The sequence below is a fragment of the Dermacentor variabilis genome, chromosome 6, assembly GCF_050947875.1.
Source record: "Dermacentor variabilis isolate Ectoservices chromosome 6, ASM5094787v1, whole genome shotgun sequence".
Classification (NCBI taxonomy): domain Eukaryota; kingdom Metazoa; phylum Arthropoda; class Arachnida; order Ixodida; family Ixodidae; genus Dermacentor; species Dermacentor variabilis.
Window position 1 is genome coordinate 1,271,268 of NC_134573.1, and position 24,515 is coordinate 1,295,782.

Here is a 24,515-nt window from a genome sequence, read left to right on the forward strand (position 1 = left end):
GGTTCGAGCACTCCGAGCCGCCGCGCGCGCAGGGCACCGTGCGTCCGCGCCTGCTCCGGCCCGCTCCGTGTGCCGACGCGCAGCTGCGCGCGTAAGCGCCCCGCCGGCCCCACAGCTTAGGGGAAGGCGAGACCGCGCGCGCAGCAAGGGAGACCCTAGGCAAAGCTCTCGAGAAGACAGAAAGTACATTTATTAAACTGGGAGTCAATACAAACACACGTTTTAGCGTCACGTCCGAATCTGAATCTAATTACACAAAACATGGTCGAATGGTCGCCGGTGGCCGCTAATGGCGCACCGGGACAGAGAGAGAACAAAGAAACGAGGAACAAAGAACCCCAACAGTAAGAAGTTGCCTATCCTTCGGTCAGCGCCTGCCATCGTGCGCCCCCACAGCAGAGAAAAGGGAGATAGAGAGAAACGACAGACGAACAGATGGGGGCACGATCGGCAGACGCTGCCTCAGGACATCGAGACGACGGAAGAGTGCGCGTGTGCCCGCCGAGGCCGGGACCCCGACGGGCGGCGGACAAAGGGGGCCGCCACCGGCAGAGAGGAACACGTACGCACCTTCAGACGCCCTGATGTGGTCTCCCCGGGCGCCCGTCTTGCGCGCGCTTACCCGGAGTGCACGCAAGCAGGGCCCGAATCCCGCCAAAATGTTAGCCAATGGCGAAAGCCTGTTGACCCTCGCGTGGGCGGGATGACAGCAGAGCGACAGTGTTTTATGACCCGCTGCCACCCCGTCCAGGCAAGGAGGAGAGGGACACGGAGCCCCCGGCAACACAACGCAATGGCTCCACACAACCACCGCGAGAGCCGGAAACCCCACAACCGTTGTTTTAGCGCCTTCACTTCAGATTACGCATAATTACAGTTATAGCCCAAGTGGAAGCAGAGATAATGCACCTCCAATTTGGCATCATCATCAAAATTGTGGTTTTGAAAAAACAACAAAAACATTTCACAACTGATAGACTGTAAGAAAGTTTGAAAAAATGGCACCGAAAGCCATCAGTAGGCACTATGTTTAATTCATTGCTATTTGGCCATTGCCGGTTGACAACATAGCCCGCGCACTGCGAGTACATTCACATTCACTTTAAAAGGATCACATGTTTTCGGGCCCACACTTTCCTGCGAGCTCCATCCCAATGCAACTTCATCGCAGATCTCGCATACCACAGTCAGTTTAGTAGTGAGACGGTAATCCTGATCGCTCTGCACCAGCTATGCAGAACCACTGCAAGTATTGCATGAGAAAACACCGAGATTGTTGACTGCTGCAAGTCCGACTACAATGTATGGAGCAGCAGGCTTCGTGACCGAGGCTGTTACACTATCAGCAGTCGGATCTTCAACAAAACGCTGAATCTTTCACTCTGTGGCCGTCGTAGATGCAATTTTGTCGAGCGTAGCTTGCTCATGTGCTCTTATCTTATCCTTTTTCTCTTCAATTATGACTGCCGTGTTAAATTCTTATGCAAGTGTAACTGGTGTGAGGATATGCGTGATCTGGCAGAGCAGTTGAGGCATCGACGTTCGGGGGTGGTACGACTTCAGCGGCGAGCCTCCGGGTATCCTGTGCCAACTGTGACAATGGAATCGCTTTCGGAAGTTTATTGCATCTTGCAAGTTTCTGCCCTTAACGATTCACGGAACGAAACTTTGTCGGACCGGCAGCATATCCAGGGTCGCAGTCGCGAGACTAAGAAAAATGGCAGCTGGTTTCATCGTTTAAGCGCTCGTAGCCCTTGGAGCCAATCATCACTGGCCCTCTTGGTCACATGCTCAAGAGTGGCCAATAGTAGCGTGCATGGCGAATTTCATTGCTCTTGTTTTTTTTTTCGTGACCACAATGCTGGCAATGTTGTCGACTGACGAATAAAAGAAGCCAGAAACGTGAGGTTTCGAATGATACCTAAATGGTGCTGGCAGACCCTTCCAAGAGGGCATCATCCCGATGCTTACACAGAAGGCGGTGGTTTCTAGGTTGTCATTCGCAATGGTTGCAGGCAGAAGCAGATATTGTCTGTCGTAGTACGGTTTCATTCGGACGACATGAGCGATTTGTGTTCCATGCCGCCGTCGTGATGAACTTACTTGACCTTCTGGAGCAACTTCATAAATCAATGGACTAATTCAGCGAATTATCCTATACGGGCCAAAATAACGACCAAGAAGCTTCTCGGATAGGCCGCGCATCCGTACGGGAGTCCACACCCATACTTTGTCTCCAGGTGCACACTGAACGTCTCTTTGTCGTAAATTGTATCGGTCCGCATCGGTTTGCTGCTGCTGCTGAATGCGGTGTCACGCCAGCTGCCGTGCTTCTTCGGCCTTTTGTGTGAAGTCGTTTACGTCATTGTCATTTTCGAAGGTCTCATCTACTGGTAGCATTGCATCTAAGGTTGTGGTGATGGTCCGGCCAAAAACGAGTTGGAAAGGTGTCATTTGAGTAGTCTCTTGCACAGCGGTATTGTATGCGAACGTTGCGTACGGTAGTATCCTGTCCCATGTTCGGTGCTCCATGTCCACGTATATTGACAACATATCAGTCAGCGTTCTGTTCAGTCGTTCAGTCAGCCCGTTTGTCTGCGGATGATATGGGGTGGTTTTTCGGTGACTGGTGTGCGTCAATTTCATGATGGCCTGTGTCAAATGGGCAATAAATATGGTTCCTCGGTCGGTGATGAGAACTTTAGGAGCGCCACGCCATACTATGTTAGTGACGAAAAAATCAGCTACTTCACTGGCCGTTCCCTCGGCAAGACACCCTGTCTCGGCGTGCCGAGTTAGGTAGTCAGGTGCAACTACGATCCAACGCTTTCCTAATGACGATGTGGGAAAGGGGCCAAGTAAGTCGATTCCCACTTGTGCGAATGGAGTTTCCGGTGGCTGTATCGGTTGTAGGAGACCTGCTGGCTTGAGTGGTGGTATTTTACGTCTTTGGCAGTCCCGACAGGTTCTTACGTGGTGTTGCACAGAATTCAATAACTTTGGCCAGTAATACTTCATGCGGATGTGAGCGAATGTTCTGCTCACTTCTAAATGTCCTGCTGATGGGTCGTCGTGGCATGCTTCCAATATCTCGAGTCGTAACTTTGAAGGTATGACGAGCAGAAATGTCCCCGCACTATGTTCAACATTTCTTTTGTACAGGACATTATTTCTCAGGATGAACAACGGCAAGCTGCGGACAAAAGCTCGTGGAATGTTGACAGGATGTCCTTCTAGGTAACCAATCAGCAGGTGTAACTCCGCGTCGGATTGCTGATGCTGAGCCATTCGTGATGTTGTCACAGCTCCTAGGAACGGGCAATCCTGTTCATTTTCCCTAAGCGTAGATTCCGTGTATTCAATCGGTGCATGTGACAAGCAATCAGCATCACTGTGCTTGTGACCGGACATGTATACGACCGTTATATCGTATTCCTGCAGCCGTAAACTCATCTTGCCAGCCGTCCACATGGATCTTTGAGATTCGCCAGCCAGCACAACGAATGATGGTCGCTGATAGCTCGGAATGGTCGGCCATATAAGTAGGGTCTAAAGTTGCTGATGGCCCATATCACCGCGAGGCATTCTTTTTCTGTCACTGAGTAGTTCGCCTTCGAAAGTGTTCGACTAGCATACGCAGTGACTCGTTCCTCTTCGTTTTGCCACTGAATGCGGACGGCACCGAGGCCTAAATTGCTTGCGTCTGTGTGAATATCAGTTTCGGCTTCTTCGTCGAAACGGGCTAGAACTGGGTGGTTCTGAAGATGCTTTCGGAGCTCATTGAACGCATCTTCCTGCTCATTCAACCAGACAAAAGGCGCGTCTTCCTTTGTTTGCCGCGTTAGTGGTTCGGCGACCCTTGAAAAATTTTTGACGAAGCGTCTGTAGTAGGCGCAAAGTCCTAAAAATCGCCTAACAGCCTTTTTGTCGGTTGGTTTTGGAAATTTCTCCACTGCCGCAGTCTTCTGAGGGTCTGGGCGAATGCCTTCTGTACTGATGACATGACCGAGGAAAAGAAGCTCGCGAAAGCCGATTTGACATTTCTGCGGTTGTATCGTCAGACCTGCTGATCTAATAGCTTCCATCACAGCCCTCAGTCGTTCTACATGGTGCTCGAAGGTGGTAGAAAAAACCAAAACATCGTCAAGATAAACGAGACAGGTTTGCCATTTCAGACCGGTGAGCACAGTGTCCATCATCCGCTGAAATGTGGCAGGTGCGGAACAAAGGCCGAATGGAAGCACTTTGAACTCATATAGTCTGTCTGGCATCACAAACGCTGTCTTTTCACGATCTCGTTCGTTCACTTCTATCTGCCAGTAGCCGCTTTTGAGGTCCAGGGAGGAAAAGAATTTGGCATCTCGTTGTCTATCTAGAGTGTCATCGATTCTTGGAAGTGGGTACACATCTCGCTATGTGACGGCGCTCAGCTTTCGATAATCAATGCAGAAGCGCAAGGCCTGGTCCTTTTTCTTTACAAGTACCACAGGCGACACCCACGAACTTGCTCATGACTGAATTACGTCGTCTTCAAGCATTTCCTTAACTTGACTTCCAATGGCTTTTCTCTCTTTTGGTGACACTCGGTAGGGACGCTGGCAAATAGGCCTCACTGATTCGTCAACATTTATCCGATGTTTAGCAATAGATGTCCGCCGGACTTTGGATGACATTGAAAAACATTCGGCAAACTCTCTTACGAGGGCCTCTATTTGCTCCTTCTGTCTGGGCGATAGACCTGGTTCGATGTCGATGGCCACAAGGACAGAATCCACATCTTGGGATTTCGATGTTGAACTTTCTGGAATGTTCAGGTCTATAACTTGGACGAAGTTATTAAGGCTGGCAATAACGGTTCCCTTCGCGACATGTTGCACCTCATTTCCAAATAGTGAGGAAAACGTTGGCACATCCACCACGCAGCTGAACAGACCCTCTTGCCATGCAGATCCCTTTTTCGAGTAGGAGACTGGTGCTGCTGTCTGCAATTCCTTCGTAGTCACTGAACGTGTCGCTTCTTACTGCAACGGCTACGCTGGATCTAGGAGGACGCATCACGTCGTCATCGGCAATGTAAAGGGAGTCGAATTTTTCTTCTGTGTTGAATGCTGCGACAGCGTGCTTTGTTGAAAAGGAAACACATGATTCCCGCAAGTTAATTACAGCGCCATTATCCTGCAAGAAGTCCATGCCAATAATCAAGTCTCTTAGCACTCGGGAAGGACAATAAAGCTAGCGACGTACGTGAAGCCTCGTATTCCTATTCTAGCCGTGCACTTGCCAGTGGGGTCGATGAGGTGTCCTCCTGTGGTGCGAACTTGTAACCCTTTCCAAGGAGTGAGCACTTTCTTCAGTTTCCTGGCAAGCTCGCTACTTATTACCGAGTAATGTGCACCTGTATCCACTAACGCATTCACTTCGTAGCCGTCAATGAACACACGTAAATCGGAGGCAACGTCGCTCTTACGGCACTGGTTTCTGAGTCCCTCGTCGTTGCTCGGAGCCATCGATGGAGGTTCTTGTCTTTTCGCGTCAGCAGCGACCTTACCTCCTGAGGTCGCTGACTCTAGTTTTCCCGAAGCGGGCTCTGTGAACGGCGTCTCGGGGAGCTTGAAGCTTGAAGACGGGCAGGGGCTCGGTGACCGATGCCTAAACGGTGCTGCTGATCGAGGTTGGTGTTGCTGGTAGGTGTATGGGGAGCTCTGACGAGTGGACAGGTACTCTTCGATTTCCGATGGACGCTCACCATTTCGGGGGCAAGGTGCATTCACCGGAAAGCCCCGAAGCCCTGCCTGGCAATAGTGGCACATTCTGTACAGGTGGCCAGCCTCCCCACAGTGGTAGCAGAGGGGTATTCTGTCAGGAGTGCGCCATACATCAGCCTTCCTGAATCTTCTCTCGGGTGGCGGCAGCGTAGTTCGAGGCATCGAGCTATTCATAATGGAAGTGGCGGCGACGTCAGCACGTGTGGGAGTTTGCTGCAGCACATCGGCAAATGGGACGCTCGGCTGGCGCAGTCGTGGCGCTTAGGGCTGCGCACTGAGCTGTGGTTCCCGGACCACCTGTCTGACCTCTTCACAAACCAGGTCTGCCAGCGAATAGGGCGTTGGAGCGTTCTGGTCAAGCTGTAGTCGCTGGAGCTCTTCTCGCACTACAGATCACACGAGCTCTCGTATGATCTTCACACTATTTCCAAAGACGGCTGGAACTGTGTCTACAGAGGCGATGTTCATCTCCCGGTTGTACATTCTTGATCGCTGTTGCAACATGCTTTCCGTTCTTGTCGCCTCTGAACGGAACTCAGCAACGGTGCGCGGCGGGCTCCGAAGCAACACTGCAAACAGTTCCTGTTTTACGCCCCACATTAGATGGCGTAGTTTCTTGTCCTCGCTCATGTTCGGATCAGCTCGGTGGAATAAGCGGGACGTGTCTTCTACATAGATGGCCACGCTTTCGTTATTATGCTGGTTTCTTGCTTGCAGGGCAGGTTCGGCCCTCTCCCTGTGGTTGGTACTCGGGTAAGTTGCCAGCAACTCCCGTCGGAAAGCATCCCATGACAGAAACGTCGCTTCGTGGTTTTCAAACCACGTTCGAGCGCTGTCCTCTAATGCGAAGTGAACATTCCGTAGTGTGCGCTCTCCGTTCCATCATTGAACTCAGCAACGCGCTCAAAGCGTTCCAGCCAGTCCTCTGCGTCTTCAAATGTGTCGCCGTGGAAAGGCTCTGGCGTCATTGTCGAGTTGACTACGATGTGAGTTGGCGTGGTTTGAGTCGTCATCTCGGTAGCGTTTCCGCTAGCAGATGCTGATGCTCCGATAGAAACCGGCAAAGGGGAAAACTCAGGGGAGGCTCACCACGTAGGCGATGACTGCTGCGTTGGTGAACAGGAGTCACCTCGATGGGTCCAAGTCGTCGTGAGTCCGGGCTCCTTTCTCTGACTTGAGAAGGGCTTGAAATCATTACCCCGCACCTCCACCAGATTTGTAACGCACAGTTGAGTGACGGTGCTTTAATCAATTTACCTTGGGCGAACTTGTGCCCGACAAACAGCTAAACGAGAGCCTCGCTAGAACGTCCACAGTCTTTTCGCAAGGGACCCGCATCTCTTCTTCTTTTCTCGTGTCCCGTGCTGATGGCACGTTGCTCCGATTGCGCGTGCCTTGCGAGCCCGTGTTGCCCGCTTCACTGCCGCTATCTTTCGCAGGTGGCAGTAAACAGCTGGACAGATGCAGGAAGTGGCTGACGCAAGTAATTTGAAATCATCTTGCGTCAATATTATCATATGTTATGTTAACATATTCTATGTTAACATTAACATATGTTATTATCATATGGCATATCATAAGTTACCGCCCTTGTTGCATTTGTGTGTTCTCTTCCGCTGTCCCTGTCTTTATTTGCGGTCCATATGATATACATGGTGAATAGCATTGGAGAGATTGCGTCTCCTTGTCTGACCCCTTTTTTATAGGTATCTTTCTACTTTTGGAGAATTAGGGTAGCTGTGGAATCTCTGTAGATATTTTCCAGGATATTTACGTAAGTGGTCTGTACTCCTTGATTATGTAATGCCTCTATGTCTGCTGGTATCACTACTGAATCAAATGCCTTTTTGTAATATGTGAAAGCCATATATAAAGGCTGATTGTGCTCTGTGGATTTCTCGATTACCTGGTTAATGACGTGGATGTCATGGATGGATCCATTGTGAAGTATCTGTTCCTGAAGCCAGCCTGTTCCCTGGGGTGACTACAGTCCAATGTCGCCCCTATTCTATTGGAGATTATCTTGGTGCATATTTTATATAATACTGGGAGTAAGCTAAAATTTTTCAAATCTTTAACGTCTCCCTTTATGTGGATTAGTATGATGTTTGCATTCTTCCAGTTTTCTGGGACCCTTGAAGTCGATAGGCAGTTTGTATAAAGGGCTGCCAGTATTTCAAGCATTATGTCTCGTCCATCTTTGATTAAATTGACTGTTATTCCATCTTCTCCTGCCACTTTTCCCCATTTCATGTCTTCCAAGGCACTTCTAACTTCATCGCTGGTTATAGAAGGACCCTCTGTAATGTGTTCATTACTACTTCGAATTGAGGTATTGCAGCTGCTTTGGGTACTGTACAGGTCAGTATAGAATTTTTCTGCTGCTTTTACTATATCTTCGAGATTGCTGATGATATTACCCTGCTTATCTTTCAGTGCATACATCTTGGTTTGTCCGATGCCAAGTTTCGTTCTCACTGATTTCAGGCTGCGTCCATCTTTTACTGCTTCCTCAGTTTCTTAACGTTATAATTTCGAATATATCTTATTTTCTCCTTGTCGATTAGTTTTGACAGTTATGCGAATCCTATCCGATCTCTTGAGTTGAACGCTTTCATTCTTTCTAGCTTTTTTATTAGGTCCTTTGTTACTTGGGGGAGTTTACCTACTGGTTGCCTTGGTGCCTTGCCTCCCACTACAATTGCTGCCTCTAAAGCCAGCCTAGTTACAGCTTCATTCATTGCCTCTATGTCATCTTCATCTATATTCTAAGGCTGCATATTTGTTTGGAAGCACCAGCCTGAATTTGTCTGCTTTTACCCTTACTGCCTCCAGGTTGACCTGTTTCTTCTCGACCAATTTTACTCTTTCTCTCTTCAAATTGAGGTGAATCCCAGCGCTCACTAACCTATGATTACTGCACTTTACCCTACCTATCACTTCTACATTCTGCAATATGCTGGGATCGGCAGAAAGTATGAAATCAATTTCATTTCTTGTTTCAGCATTAGGGATTTTCCAGGTCCACTTTCTGTTACTGCGCTTCTTAAAAAGGGTGTTCATTATTCTCAGCTTATTCCTTTCTGCGAATTGTACCAGCATTTCTTCTCTCGACGACGTAGTTGCCAATTGGTTGTTCACCAGTGAGCTCTTTCCCCCACTTTTACATTGAAATCGTCCATTGCTACAGTATACTGAGTTTGCACTTTTCTCATCGCTAATTCAACATATTTATAAAACTGATCTACTTCCTCATCATCATGACTGGATGTTAGATCGTAGGCTTGTACTACTTTTAATCTATACCTCCTATTAAGTTTGATTACAACTACTGCTAGCCTCTCATTAATGTGGTAGAATTCATCAGTGTTGCCCGCTAGGTCTTTATGGATGAGGAATCCTACTCCGAAATGCTTCTTATCTGGTAGTCTTGTACAGCAGAGGAGGTGGCCATTTGTCAGCCTTGTATAAACCTCGCCAGTTCTTCTACCCTCACTAAGGCCAATGACATCCTAAACGATGCCAGATAGTCCCTCAAAGACTCCTGCTAGTCTAGCTTCACTAGAGAGGGTTCGGGTGTTAAACGCTGCAAGGGTCAGTTTCCATTGGCGGCCTGTCCAGGTCCCGAAATTCTTAGCACCCTCTGCTGCGTTACAGGTCTGATCGCCACCTTGGTCAAATGCTCTGCAGCTGCTGGGGATTGAGGGCCATTGGTTAGACAAATGAGTCATTTGGGAGGGAGTGGCCGAATACTGTACCAGGGAGGCCGATTTCTGTTCTGGTGAGGGAGTGTCATCTTCAAGCATAGTGGGTCCTCTTAATTTGGTTTTACTTGGATTAGTGTAGCCCGGCTTGCTCTGGGAATTGTTTGCCGGTGTCAGGTGGCACTCCAAGGCTGGAGATGTAGTGTACTTGGGGCTTGAATTCAAGTTTCTCACCTTGAGGAAAAAAAATTAAAAAAATAAAGATTCGAACATCTGACTGTGGCAACCGAGCATCCAATCTAGCTCAGTCAGATAACCCTGCGGGCTGTTAGGCCATCGTATTTCGGAGAATTAGAGCCCAGAGGATACTGTGTGCCTGAAAACATGCTTGAATTATCCATGAAATATGGGTTTTGCTGATCGCAAGAGGTGGCACTACATAGTATTTCTCAGTCGTGCTAACATCGTGGTTTTAGTCTCCCATACGCATGTGGCCATGAACGTGGCTGATACACAATATATTTTCGGCGAAATTGAACAGCACTTAAGAGTAGTGTGGAACGAAAAAACAAAAGAAAATGAGAAAAAGAAATACATTCAGCGCTTACCGGGAATTCATGAGTTGCGTATAGACGCAGGTACACCAAACAGCTTACGGTCACGTCTGCCTACTCCAGGCATCATAGAAGTCTTTCCGAACGACACGGACCTGATACTGATGCGCCACCGAAGGTTGAGACGTCAGGTGTGAGGAGGGTGCATTGGCAGAGCCCTTACTGCTAGCGTGTTAATATGAATAAGCATCACACGAGAAAGTAACACAATCAAGTAATGCTTAAAGTAACCAAATGACATTTAGCCAATCAGTGAAATATCCTGTGTGGAAAAATAGAATTTCCAAAAAGCATATATTCAAAAACAGAATATCAAATGAAACAGTCAAATATACAAATACGGTGTATTTGTCATAATTAGTCATATTATTTTATTAAAAGATAGTTGAAGCAGAAGTGAAATAGGGACAGTCAATAAAATAACAGTAATGGTGTCAAATTTTTGCAAAATGGAACCTTGTAATTGCTAGAGAAAAAAAAAAAATTGGCAGTGGCTTAGCTTGGCTATGTCAGAATATATGTAGCGAAAGCTAAGGCATAGCATGGTTAGCCTTGGTTAATCTTGATTGCAAGTCTAGGTTAGTCTGGTTGTCTAGCTATGTTGCAGCGTTTAGCCTGTCGTTCGGTGCACTGTTCGTCTGTTTCCTGGGCAATTCGTTTTCTCTTAACCTCGTTTCGATGTCAATTGCAGGCCTCCTCCTGCTTATCAGAATTGTCGCCGTCCATACTGCCATTTAAAGTGTGGTTGTAGTGCACGCGAGCTCTCCTTTTCAATCCTCCGACATGTTATCAGGCATGCGACGCAGCTGACGAAGCGAGCGGAGGCGAGCGCAATGACAAGGAACGCGGTGTGACGTCACACCAAGCGGCGGCGGCGGAAAGGTGCAGCGCCACGCAGAGGCAGAACACCTGTGGCTCGGTGCTACTAGTGGTGCATGCTCAATAGTGACTAGGAAGCGAGAGAGAGAAATATCCGTGCCGAGGCAAGTGTTGTGACGTCATGTGCCTCCCTGGAGCACCACCACGGTGAAACTGCAAGTTTGCGGCCAGTACAGCTTCCGCTTTAAAAATTTGCTAGCTACTGTAATACCAAAAAGGGGCAGGCAGGGGTGACGTGCTGTGCAAAACATCAGGATAAGTAAAGTCCTTTTTTCTTCTTTTTGAAGAATGACTCCAAAAAAATTTATCTGAGTGTTTAATAAATGATTATTTTTTTTACCAACTGCTCGAGCTTTTAGGACAGACCTCACATTTACAAACTAACGTAGCTTGCACACATGCAATGGGCCAGCTGCACCAAGACACAGCAAATGAAGACAAAAAATATACACATGATGATAAAAAGGCATGATAGAATCCAAGCCTGCAGCTTGTCGTTTGATTCTGTGTGCACAATCTACTTGTGTTGTGTTTGGTGTGGATTACCAGTGTTCTGTGGTTGTGCCTTAGCAAGTCACTGCAAAAAATTCTCTTGCATGTTGCAGTGCACTGCTCTCACAAGGAATCCTCAACGAGCCAGTCTCCTTGGCATTTCTGCGCCTTCTCTTAGAGTGCCTACAGGTAGGTGCTTCTTTCTTGCAGAGATTCTTTTTTATATATTGTTGCAAGATCAAAGTGAGGCACTGTGTCTTGCAACTACACTTCTATGCTTTATTAGCTAGATCACTTTAAATGTAAGAGAAAGATTTTTCACTCACCTAAGAGTGCCAAACTAGGTTTGCTGCATCTTGTTCACCGACCTCTCCTTTCACTTACAGTGCATGCTGGTAGAAGCCTACGCATGCTTTTAATTGGTGGCGCGCCACCATTCCCTGTGGCAGACTGCGGTCGTATGATATGTTTTCCTGCCACTAGATTCCATGTAAACAAGTAAAGGCGCAAGGCACATGCGATGGAGTACGGTAGCCGCCCACTGCATCGGCTTCCCCACAATACTCGCCCACCTGTCTTGTGAAAACGCCAGCACACACTCGGTTTCTTATTCTGGTGTTCGCAAATCTCACAGGTCGTCACACACCACATTTGTGGCTACTGCCACCAACTCATTTCATTTATTCATTCATTTATTTATACTGTCAGCCCTCATCGGGCTATTAGAGGAGTGGAGAATAAAAACAAAAAGAAACATAGAATGCGACCGAGTTACAAGCTTTGACTCAGAAAGCTTGTCTTAGAATGGAAAAGTATGAACTACAACATACAAGGGAAGGTAATAATGAAACCATTCATAATGTGGCACCGCATTGTCATAGACACAATAAGAGTCACACATGTAAAAGTAAATGCATACACATGGGGTAATTCACTATGTGTTATTACAAAAAATTTTGCTTTTAAGGCTTTAAGTTGCTAAAGCATCTTCATGTGTTCTACAGTGCTTGGAGCATAGTGCCGTTGGAAGCATACTGCACGCTTTTAGTAGATGATAAGTGAAACGCCCCACTGTTCCCTGTCATAGGTGGTGCAATGCGAGTGTCGCATTTCGCTTTGGCGGCATCCGGCTCCCACCAACACGATTTTGTTTCCGTTTCCCGTTGCGATCTTAAAATGCGACATGATCTTAAAGACAATCGCGCGTCTTGGCTGCCGAAGCTCCACTAGCTGAACGCATCTGGCGTCTCGTACATGCCTCGTGCTGCAATGATTTGCGCAACGCTTAGGTGCTAACTACAGTTGGGTCTCAGGCAGGGTGTCTAACAACCGGGAAAACTGGGAATTCTCAGGGAATTTGAACAGTCTGGAAAAACTCAGGGAATTTGTGCTTCTATCAGGGAAAATTAGCTGTAACTTTATTGAAAGGGAACGAAAGTCGTGTTAATGCTGGCCCCAGTAACAGAGGAATCGCAACGAATCGTCATTGACGCCGTATCATCGGCACGATGTATTGCCAGAGTAGTTAACGACCGATTTTCTAGACGCCCGATTTTTCGGACATGCCCGATAATTTGCACGGCTTTGCGGCACCACCACGTACTGCAGGTCTGAAATGGCATTAATCAAAGCCGCCACCGCCGCTATTTTGATTATCTCGCCGCCTCGAACCGGCACTCTCGCACGCAGATCCTCTGGCAGCCGTAACCACCACCGCGGCAACGTTAGGCCTAGCTGCTTCTATGTTCGCTATTAAGCTTCTTGCCGTACGGTGCCCTGTTTTTCATTGAAAGAATTTGCCTTTATCACCAATGGCACCGACTCCGCCTTTGTAATCTTCGCGATTGGCTTTGAAGCTCGCAGAGCACAGCGCATTGCGTAATGCCAGTCACCGAAAGTTAGCTTCGCCTCAGTACATTCGTGTTAGGCGGTGAAGCATAACAAGCGTGGCAAGGGGGCAATTGTCACGGGACACAGTATGTATTCCTTAATTACACATGCGTGCACCCCGTCTCCTGTCACAGTACAAGCACTGATAGTCCTAAAAAGTGTACTGGCAGGCCTTCAGAGCTTTTTCAGACGTGCCTGTGGTAGTTTTAGCCCTTAAAGGTGTAGTATAGTGTCGCCCCCTGTCAGATCTGTGTGTTATCATACATTTATGTTTCATAGTAGTTTAGCTAGATGGCGCACCCCCCTTCTGTCATGTGACGAGCTCGGACCAATCAGGAGGTGTCATCTGGCATGTGAAGTCCTTTTTAGTAATAAATGGCCGCGGGTCGGCTGAGTCTTTGTTCCGCCTTTCATCAGGAGCAGTTAGCTCCGAGTCTCCTTCTTTGCGCCGGCGCTCGCCGCGCGTTATTAGCTCATGGCGAAACCCTGTCCCTGGACAAGGCCGAAGAAATTGGACGCTCTCTAGAAGCCTTGCATCGAGCGAACCGCGCGTTCGGCTCTGAAAATGTACGAAGAATCGAGGCATCTCAACTTGGTGTTCCATCGACGGGCCAAGATGGCCGATGTAGTCCGGGAGGCCATGAAGATGGCCGACTTCTTCCGAGAAGCCGCCAAGAGGGCCGACATTTTGCATGTGGCTCCTCCGGGAACAGTGGTGCATGCGATCGGTGTGGCAGCACGAAACATATTGCAACGTACAGGAATTGTCCGGCAAGGAACCGGCGGTGCAACGCCTGCCACACGTTGGGCCATTTTGCATCAGTATGCCGAAAAACTCGTATTGTTCAACACGTCTCTTCCGCAGAGACGCTGTCTTCAACTTCCGCAGGACAGCCGTCCGTGTCTGTCTTGACGGTGAGCACTTTGGAAGCTAAAAGGGATTTACAAGTTCCGGTCGTGGTTAACGACGTCGCCGTGCGGCTGCTCGTGGACACAGGAGCGTCTGTCTCATTGATGACGGCCGAAGATTTTGGAAAGCACTTTGGTCGACAACACAGACTGTCAAAAACAGCAGTGGACTTGAGGAATTTCTCCAAGCAACGCATCGACATTCAAGGCCTTTTCCAAGCCACTGTCCAGTTTTTCCAAAGGTCATGCTCCGTCACGTTCCACGTAACGACTACAGGAACATCACTGCTGGGTTTAGACGCCATCCAACGCTTGGGCATACAGATCGACGGTACGTCGCTGACATGTCGTCTACCATCGCTTCCTTCAGTACAGAGCCCCACAGGTTTTGATCACCACTTCAGTGACGAGTTGGGTCTCGTCAACAACTTTGTGCACCGAATTCATCGGCAGCAAGATGCGAAACCAGTATCTTCAAAGTTGCGCCGACTACCCCTGGCTCTCCATGACCAGGTAACAAAGGAATTGCGACGTCTCGAGGACTGCGACGTCATCGAGCGCGTCGAGGCTTCTGAGTGGGTGTCTCCACTCGTGGTGGTGCGCAAAAAGGATGGAACCATGCGGCTCTGTGTAGATCTACGGGAACAGGACAGTCTTATGTCTGAAGTTCAAGAAAGAGTCTTGCAGAAACAGTGGCAGACTAAGCAGTACGTAGACAAATGTAGAGGTGCTCAGGCAACTCGTGTCAAGGTGGGAGACGCCGTCAGAATTAGATTTAACAGGAAAGGATTTTTTAAGTACAGTAAACCTCGTAAAGTCAAGGCCCAGATAGGACCATCTACTTTTCTACTCAGTGATGGGAAGACGTGGCATGTGTCTAATTTAACCCTAGTGATGAAGGATCCAGCAGGTAGTACATTGTGTACAAGTGATAGAGACTTTTTGTACTCATATTCAAATCTGGATAGTCATTCCGATGTAGTGACAGCGTCTTCTCATAGTTATAATCAGCTAAGTAGTGCGTCTGACTGTATCACTTCCGAGTTTACACAGTCAGCAGTCGTCTCTGATACCGTGGGGGAATCGGTAGCCTCCCAGGACTTGTTGGGACGACGAGAGGAGCTTCCTGGGCAACCCTCTCCAGCTTTGAGCAACAACCACATTCAATTGTCCAACCAGGGGGAGGGAAATAGTGGGACGACTGGGTCTTTAAAGTCGACCGATACGCGTCGCAACCCCCAAAGTTCTTCTGAGGTACGCACGCGTCCTCATCGTGTCAAAAAACAGCCTCCGTGGCTCGATGATTTTGTTTTTGTAGTGTAGAGCGTATTGCCGTCTTCGAAATGCCACGGCTAGGGGCCTCGATGTGACATTTAGGAGACAGTCCACATGTTTCATTAACACAGGAAAAAAGTGCTTCTTGTTGCGGTGCAGCGAGTTTTGTGCCGTGTTCCTTGTCGGACTTTGTTTGACTGACTGCCTGTGTTTTGGTGCCCAAGACTGGTGCGCGTGTATGTGAACTTGGGCGGGAACGAACTGAAATTGCCTTGGGACTTAAGTGCGCGTCTTGTGTGCACGTTTCACTGTATGCTTGCTTTGTTTCCAGGGGGGGATGATGTAGTATAGTGTCGCCCCCTGTCAGATCTGTGTGTTATCATACATTTATGTTTCATAGTAGTTTAGCTAGATGGCGCACCCCCCTTCTGTCATGTGACGAGCTGGGACCAATCAGGAGGTATCATCTGGCATGCGAAGTCCTTTTTAGTAATAAACGGCCGCGGGTCGGCTGAGTCTTCGTTCCGGTTTTCATCAGGAGCAGTTAGCTCAGAGTCTCCTTCACTGCGCCGGCGCCCACTTGCCTGTCGCTGCAGACACAACAAAGGCAGTTAAAGACATGCATTAATTTTTTTCAGACTGCCCGATCTTTTTTTATGTTTTTGCGGCCCCTAGGAAGTCCGAAAAATCAAATGTTGACTGTACAACTGACCAAGAGGATGCTTCAGATGATCCATATGGTGAAAGCATGGTAGAAGGTGGATGAGAACAGAAAGGACCGACGCACTGAGGAATTAACGGGAAAGGAAGGGTGCCGCCGCCTTTCTAAGTGTTGGCTGACGCTGAGATACAGGTGTCCCTCATCCAAACCAACATAAATTGTTTTAAGCAGTGAAACCCAACACTGAGGTGTTGTGTACGGGCTGAGAGTATGTCAGGACAGTTGAGGTTGACTTCCCAGCTGCTGAGAGAGAACCTTAGTTGTGACAAAGTTCAGGGCCTCATACAGATGAGCTTGCCATCAGTTGATAGAAATAGCTCATATTAAAAAAATATTTACTTATGCATGCATCTCCTTTTCATTCGTATTTGAAAATGTTCGACTCAATTTGGAATGGGCTTTACCATTTCTTTCGCTGTGCATTTTACTAACACCTTCCTTCTGTTTTCTTTTTAAATAAAATAGATATTACTCCTTACTATTCAAACTGGATTAAGTCATTTTTTTTTTTTTGTTTCAGCATGCTTACTAGAGAGTGACAGCATCGGGCAACGTGGTGTCAGCCTGACTTGACATAAAACAGAGTTCTGGCTCATTCAGGGAATTTTGCAAAGGTGCTCAGGCAAAACCTGGAAAACTCAGGGAATTTGGAAATGTCAACTTGGTAGACACACTGGTCTGTCAAATTTATGAGTTTCTTTGGATCGTACGTTTTCCTGGTTAGTATGTTTTCTTTTGTCATATTTTTCCATGCCTATGAACAAAGTTCTACTGTATCGCAAAATTCCAAGCAAGCTGCCCCCCTCGGGTGAAAGATAATTCAAGAAAGTTTGTAGGGAGGCCCTTCCTCGGTCACAGACGAAAACTCACGGGGCTGTTGGCCCGGAATCTGGCCGCCAGCGAGGGAGGCCCATATCGTCTCGCAGCGATCACAGGCTCGCCTGGCTTGCTCGTTTGCTTCCGTCGGCGTGTATAAAGTCAAATGTATTGCAATTTAAGCACAACATAAATGTCTACACATTGTGCTGACCAACATAGGTGCTTCGTTACAAGCTGCATGCGGTCGTGTTCCAAGTGTCACCGGTCTCCGATTCAGCTTCCCAGCGAGCTAGGCCTGCTGGCTCCTAGTCATCGGCGGCCGTCAATGGAGCCAACACTTTCGATGTGGACTTGTAGAAACACATCTACGTTGCTTGCATGGCCTTGTTTATGTCGCACCCTGTTTAGAATGTGAGAGCTGTGCCAACACGTTTGTTTTCACTTTATTTGCAAAGTCATTCCGAGCGTCCATGCAGTGGTGGCGCCGGTTATGGGTGGAGCTACGTGCTGCTTGCTCATTCGTGCCACGTGTGCTGAATTGTCATATGCTGCAAGTCGGACTCCGATACATTGTGTGACAGATCGCACACAAAATTGCACCATGCATCTCCCGCTTTATTCTCACGTGACACTTCGCACTTTTTACCAAAACAGTGACTGAAATTGTGGTTTTGGCACATAAAACACCAGAATTCTTTCATGTCACTTTCGCAGCACTCCGCATCAGACTTGTCGTAGTATGTGACCAACAGCGTTCCTAGGACTGTGTGAAGATATTGACAACTGAGGCGAAACAGCACGAAAAAGACGAGGACACAAGGAAACAAATACCACAGACAAGCGCTGACTGCCAACTGGAAGTTTATTTGAAATTCACCGGATATTTATACCTTTTTCAGCATAGGCATGCGCACATGAGTCGCAGAAGCATCTGCAAATCAACAACGTTTTAATCTTTCTTCCAAAAATGTGATTTCTTTTCCCGACAAGGCAAGAGAGGGAGTGCTTACACATTTATCTCCTTCCTTTCTTACATGAAAGGCCTCTACTATTTCCCTTTCCTTCTTACCCTTTCCTTTCCCTATGAATTTTGTCTTTTCAAATATGGGGGTGCATTGACACTTGTTACAGTGTCTAGCTAAATGACTCCCATAGCCATTCTTTAGTAAAGTGCTGTGCTGACGAGCTCTTTCATTGAAGCACTGTCCCGTTTGACCTATACAGTCGCCGGCCGTTTATTCGGACCTCACGGGGACTGCGGAAATGTCCGAATAAACAGGTGTCCGAAAAAGCAGATTAAGAAAAAAAAATGAAATCCTTTATTTCCACGCACTTATTCGGGCTCGGCAGTAGGCTTGAAGAAATTGTGAATGCGCCGTTGCACACTGTTCCGTTTACGTGCAGTCAGATAAGCCTGAATCTCTGAGAGGGTCGTATGGGCACTATAGGCGGCTGAAAGCACAGTCACTGCTTGTACATGCTCCGCATGCGACGGCAGCATAGCACATGGTGCGTCATCTTCCATCGTCCGGCGGTGCAGTAGAAACCTGACGAGTGATCTCGCTGTTGTCGAGTTCTGCGCATGTCAGTACAGCAGTGTCAGCACCTGTGAAACTGTCAAATGAGATGGTGTCCAGAATCGCAATGCAACCACTGCGCAGGTCTCGGCAGAACATTTTCCGCGTCAGTAGGGAGCTCATCGGAAGGCGACAAATCTTAGGCCTCCCTGAACCCGCTTGATGGCATTCCCCAGCGCAGTCTGCGCGGGCACTGTCGGCGCCATTAGACACTTGATGCGATGTTTCCGTATGCCGCGTTGGATCACCGAAACCTCGACACAGCACACAAAGGAAACACCACCGTGCAGACTATATGCCGACACCAGTCGCACAAACGGAAAACATAGCCTGCTGGCAGCGTCGTGTGCGAAGAAAGAAATCAGCTGCTGGATTGTCTTGACATGGCTTACTAAGCTGAAACCAAAACCGAACTGCTGTAGAGACACTTTTATCAAACCAGGCAGAAACGATGATGATGAGCGGGGATTTTCAGCAGCGCCACTTTGTGGGGCAGCAAGAAGGCTCCGTTCAAAACAAAAATGGCTTTCAGCAAGTCGAACCATGCACCGGTCAGAGTCGGTGCATGAAGCTCTTAATTGAGTTGGCTCAAGGAGTGTCCGAAAAATCAGACGAGAGGTTGCAAGGTGTCCGAACTTTCGGCATTTGTTATACATTATGGTCTATGGGAAGAATGGCGGTGCCGCGAAGCTGACCGAATAATCGGGCATGTCCGAATATTATGCGAAGCATATTAACGTAGGTTTCGGGCCTTCGCGCGACGCCCGGCGGTGGCCACCATTGACCCTGAAGTGGGGTCACGTGACATGACGTCACGTGATGACGTCACACAGGCTGCAGATGGGGCCTCATATCGCGCCGTCGGTCGCCTCCCGGCGGTGGCCACCATTGACCTTCAAGTGACCTTCAAGTAGGTCACGTGATGACGTCACACCGGCTGCAGATGGGGCCTCATATCGCGCCGTTGGTCGCCTCCCGGCGGTGGCCACCATTGACCCTGAAGTGAGATCACATGATGTGACGTCACGTGATGACGTCACACCGGCTGCAGATGGGGCCTCATATCGCGCCGTCGGACGTCGCCCGGCGGAGGCCTCCACGCTTCGTTTCGCGCCGTCGCGCGCGACGCGGCGGCGGCGCCACCATCGCTGCATCACGTGATATGTGACGTCACGCCAGGGATGAAGCGGCGCGCGCCCGCCGTTGCGTCAGTCTCTGTGCCCGCAACCGCGCCAGCGTCTTTGCGCCGGGCGTGTATGCGGTCAAGATGCCTCCAAACGCTAAGGATACGCTAAGGTTAAGCCCAGTGGATGCTTCGCAGCTACTGGGCTTAACGTTGATAAGCCTCCAATTTTTTTGGAGTCCAAAAAATCGGTCGGCGACTGTACAAGATTTTCCACAGCTGAGCGGTATTTGATAGATGACGTTGCGCCTGCACTCAGTGAAACGAGTTTCATGATTTGTGGTGCACAGGTGCCTTTCGCGCTTGTTCATGCGATTACATATCGAGGACAACTTACATAGGGCACTGAAAACCAAATTAATATTATGTCTATTGGAAACTTTCTTCAGATTGTGCGACAGCTTGTGTAGGTATGGCACCACGTGCACTTGTCTTTTCTCTTTGTTTTCTTTTTGGAAACATCGGAACTTCTTTTCTCTTTCTGCAATATGGCTTTGCATACTGAAGTGATCACGGAACTGGGAAAGCCTGTGTTCTGTAGTCGCGATATCTGATTTTAAAAACTTTGATTGCACTCATGCTCGCATGACTTACTAAGTGCTGCCTTGAAAGCACCTAGGTACACAATATATTTTTGGCAGATTTGAGCCATGCTTGAAATCTCTGTGAAAAAAAATCAGAAAAAGCAAAAAAAGAAACTTGTAGTGGTTACCGGGAATTTACTAGTCGCATATGGATGGAGGTACACCAAATAGCTCACGCTCTGGGCTGCCTGCATGAGGCATCGGAGAAGTCTTTCCGAATGAGACGGAACTGATACCGAAGCTCCGCCCAAGGCTGACGCCTCACATGAGAGAAGGGTGCATTGGCAGAGACTTGCTTAAAGGGCAAATCCTCACAGCGGCGAGACGGGCTGCGAAACTATATGGTTCTGAGCCACGTGTAAAATAGGCGACCTTGGAAGCGGCCTTGCCCTATGGTTGGAAAGCGCTTATACGACGCCTCCTTCAAGCTACAGTGTATGCATCTGCGATCAGTTAGACATTGTCTGTACACTTCGCGAGGGGGAGCTATTGATGGTTCCTTTTGCTGCTGCACTTGCAATACTTGGAATTTAGCAGTTGTGAATGCATGCTCGCGATCTACAGGAATACAAACAGAAATGTGCGAAAACAAATATAGGTGCAAAAGTAGAAGAAATAAATGGATGTAAAGTAAGACCTTTTTTATTTAATGAAAATCTATATGTGAACTTTGTAACTGTTGTCGCTACATTATTTTTTTTTCCTATTCTTTGCGTGATGCTGCAAGCCTTCTCATCACCTTCTTCTCTTCCTTTTGCGGGACAATTTCTTTTTGTCTCTTTGCTATCAACATAAATGCCCCGCTTTTCTAGCAAAAGTGGGACATTTTCTTTTTATCTCATGAAGCATATCCATATATTTTTAAGTTTTTTTTTAATTTGTGTAAACCATCTGATAGTGGCTGTAGGCGCTAAGCGTGGTCAGCCATGGCCTCCAAGATTTATGGTGCTGCATTTTGCAACACATGCAAATCTCAGACAGATGCTGTGAGCGACGCCGATACATTGCTCTCGCCATGATGCACCGCACGTGCTGGCACTTATAACCATGCTATTACAGCCTGACCTTTCTGCAATTTCATTACAAGGGCTTACTGACAAGATGCTATCCACCAGCAATGTTCTGAAAATTTTTGAAATTAAATTTAATGCTGCAAATTGAAAAGCTTGATTTATTCAAATTCATGGTTTAACCAATTTTTTTTGCTCCAAGAACATTTTAGTTATATGGAGGGTTGACTGTAATGGACAGTGCTGTGCTTCATAGTCTTTTTATGTTGCTTAGAAAGTTTTGCTTTCTGCTGTTCTATTTTTGCAGCAGGTGGGTTCTTTAGGTTATCATCAACTTTTTAAGGCCAACATGTGATACAGATGGAAACACGGACTGTACATCACATGACTCAGTCGCACAGGAAAGGCGAATCAAACGAGTTGGAACTTATCCATGATAGCAGTGTTGTAATTTATCGTTTGCCATTACCATTGACTAACTTTAGGTTATTACTCTGCACATGGTGTGCACAGCACAGTAGTCACAGGTTCACGGCAGTTGGTGCCTAGGGTAAATGGCAGGCACTTTTTCACGGTAGAATATGGCATTATCAGCTTCTTGTCGAAAGTTCTGATGTCTGCATGACCATGGCAAGCTTGCGCTTTGGGCCCCCGCTTTGTCCATGGCAACCTACAGTCCATGTAAATGAATCTGTAGCTTGACAATCAGTGTACTGCAGTCAAATCTCAACATAATGCATCACATGGGGCTGCCGAAAATTGTTCGTTATTCTGAAAGTTTGCTGTAGTGAAAGCCCGAAAATTAACCATTTCGCACATCAGTTCATAAGTTGTCACCATTTGAGCTATCCGCAAAAACGTTGTTGGCTCTTGGCCTGCGCTGTTGCTATTTTCCGTAGGTTCTGCCGTCACCCATCATCGAAGCACCATATAATAAGTGTCATGTGTCCAAAGCAGATGCTGAGAAAACTAACAAAAAGGAAGCTCCATATTGCCTCCAAAGCGCAATGTTTCTTGCTGTTTGTCTTTCACATTTCTTGCCATAAACATTGCAACTGTTTCACTAGAGGCGGACACCTGATCTATGCTGAAGCGCAAACCTGCGTAAAGACACCATCTGGAGAGTGCAAATTATGACCGTGTGGCATCCCCGCAAGTACAGAGGTTACATTCCGCCACGCGTGCAGCTACTATGACTGCACAAATACTCGCAAAAAAAAATGACTTGCACAGAAAAAAGGCTGAAAGAAGGAAGAGGCGCTCTTCCATTGCTGCTACAAGAAGGAAGAGTCGTCATCGAGTCTGTACCTTCTCAATGCTCAGGACGTGGAAAAAATGGTTTAAGTGTCTTCACTTGTTTATATTTTGCATCTCGCCTGTAAAATGGCTAATCTTCGCATGACATAAACACCACATTTAATACATCGAGAAAAATCGGCTTGAGTTCTTTTCATCTGAATATTAGATCAGCAAGGCATAAAGGAGACGAGCTTTCTATTCTTCTAAATGACTTTGTTTTTGATTTCGATGTAATAATGTTGACACAAACGTGGTATTCATCGGATACAGAGGTTTACAGGCGTGGTGGATATAATACTTTCTTCCTAAACATACCAAATAAACAAGGTGGTGGGATTGAAATCTTCATAAAAAATAATCTAGAATGTGAAATAATTCCTGAACTGCCTCTGTTGACTGAAGATTTTGAATGCCTATGCTTGAAATCGAGAAAATACATTTACTGCGTCCTTTTACACATTTACAGCGCAAAACGTAGACGAGACACGAGACGAGAGGACAACACCACAAGGGCTAACTTTCAACAACGTTTATTTAAAAAAGAAACACGGCTTCTTATACCATTGCCCACACGTGTCACAGATATGTGATCGCACATCATGTGAAACACGCACTTTTTTCGCACTCAAGATAGTGATTGTATGTGCAAAAGCTCAAGTTCTTTTTTTGTCAGTAACAAGGACGGCATGCTAACGCATTGATCACGAAGTCTGATAATCTCCGCTGCCTCTGTTATCTCCCGGACCAGCTGGTTATTGTGTTTCTTCATCACTTCACAGCATCTGAACTCTGCGGTGCAAGCTTTAGAGGGACAATCCCTGACATGAATACCTTGATTCCTGTTAGCCTGCTCGACGCTAAGTCTATGCTCCTTTAGTCTTTCGTTTATGCATCTTGAAATTTGACTTATATACTTTTTTCCACATTTCAAAGATATTGAATACACCACAGCTTCTATACACTTCACAAAACAATTCTGGTGATTCTGCGTGATCTACCGACTGCCGAACGGTCAATTCAATAAATTCGTTTCCTACATTGAATTGCTTTTCAACTACATGAATGTAAATAATGTGGAATTATTATTTGCGGGTGATTTCAACGTTGATGTACTAAAATCTTGCTGTGCACAGGAGACCTTTCTTTTGACAGTAGAAGCCAACGGCCATGCTATCATTACTAAAACTGCAACACGTGTTACAATGTACACAGAAACTTTGATAGACCTTTTTATCACCAACATTGATGAAAAAAATTTTATATCAGGAGTTGTATGTAATGACATAAGCGACCACTTTCCGATATACCTTTTTGTTGATATGAAGATAAATGAATGCATGCGCGAACTTTGATGACAGTAATTATCCAGAACATCACCCCTGTAACATTGCAATCTTTCTACTCGAGTCTTGTGAATGAAAACTGGCATGGTGTATTCCACTGTGACACTGCAGATGAGGCGTATGAAACATTCATATCCATTTTTAAAGGAATTTACTGTGAACAATTTAGAGAAATATATTTTAAAGCCACATCATAACAACCGAAAGGCCTGGATCATCCGTGAATGCTTAAGACGAATAAAAAAGAAGGCTAGATTATATAAAATGTTTGTCAAAATGAGGTCACTTTGAGATTTAAAAATATTTAAACATTATAGAAATAAGCTGAATTCCTTCCTGAGAAATGAACAGCAGCGTTTCCTGCAGCGTCAGTTCCAACAGGAATCCTGTAAGGATAGTGCAGACGTATAGAAAAAACTAAACAAGTTGCTAAACAGAACCGCATCGTCGC

General features: G+C 47.0%; 1 protein-coding gene across 1 annotated transcript in view; it reads left to right on the forward strand.

Moving 5' to 3' along the window:
- The window catches only part of LOC142584535 (uncharacterized), a 714,262-nt gene that overhangs the window by 467,822 nt on the left and 221,925 nt on the right, over nucleotides 1-24,515 (forward strand). Inside the window, exon 22 of the mRNA XM_075694643.1 lies at nucleotides 11,568-11,643. Coding sequence (XP_075550758.1) covers nucleotides 11,568-11,643 — 76 coding nt within the window. The remainder of the gene's footprint in view (nucleotides 1-11,567; nucleotides 11,644-24,515) is intronic.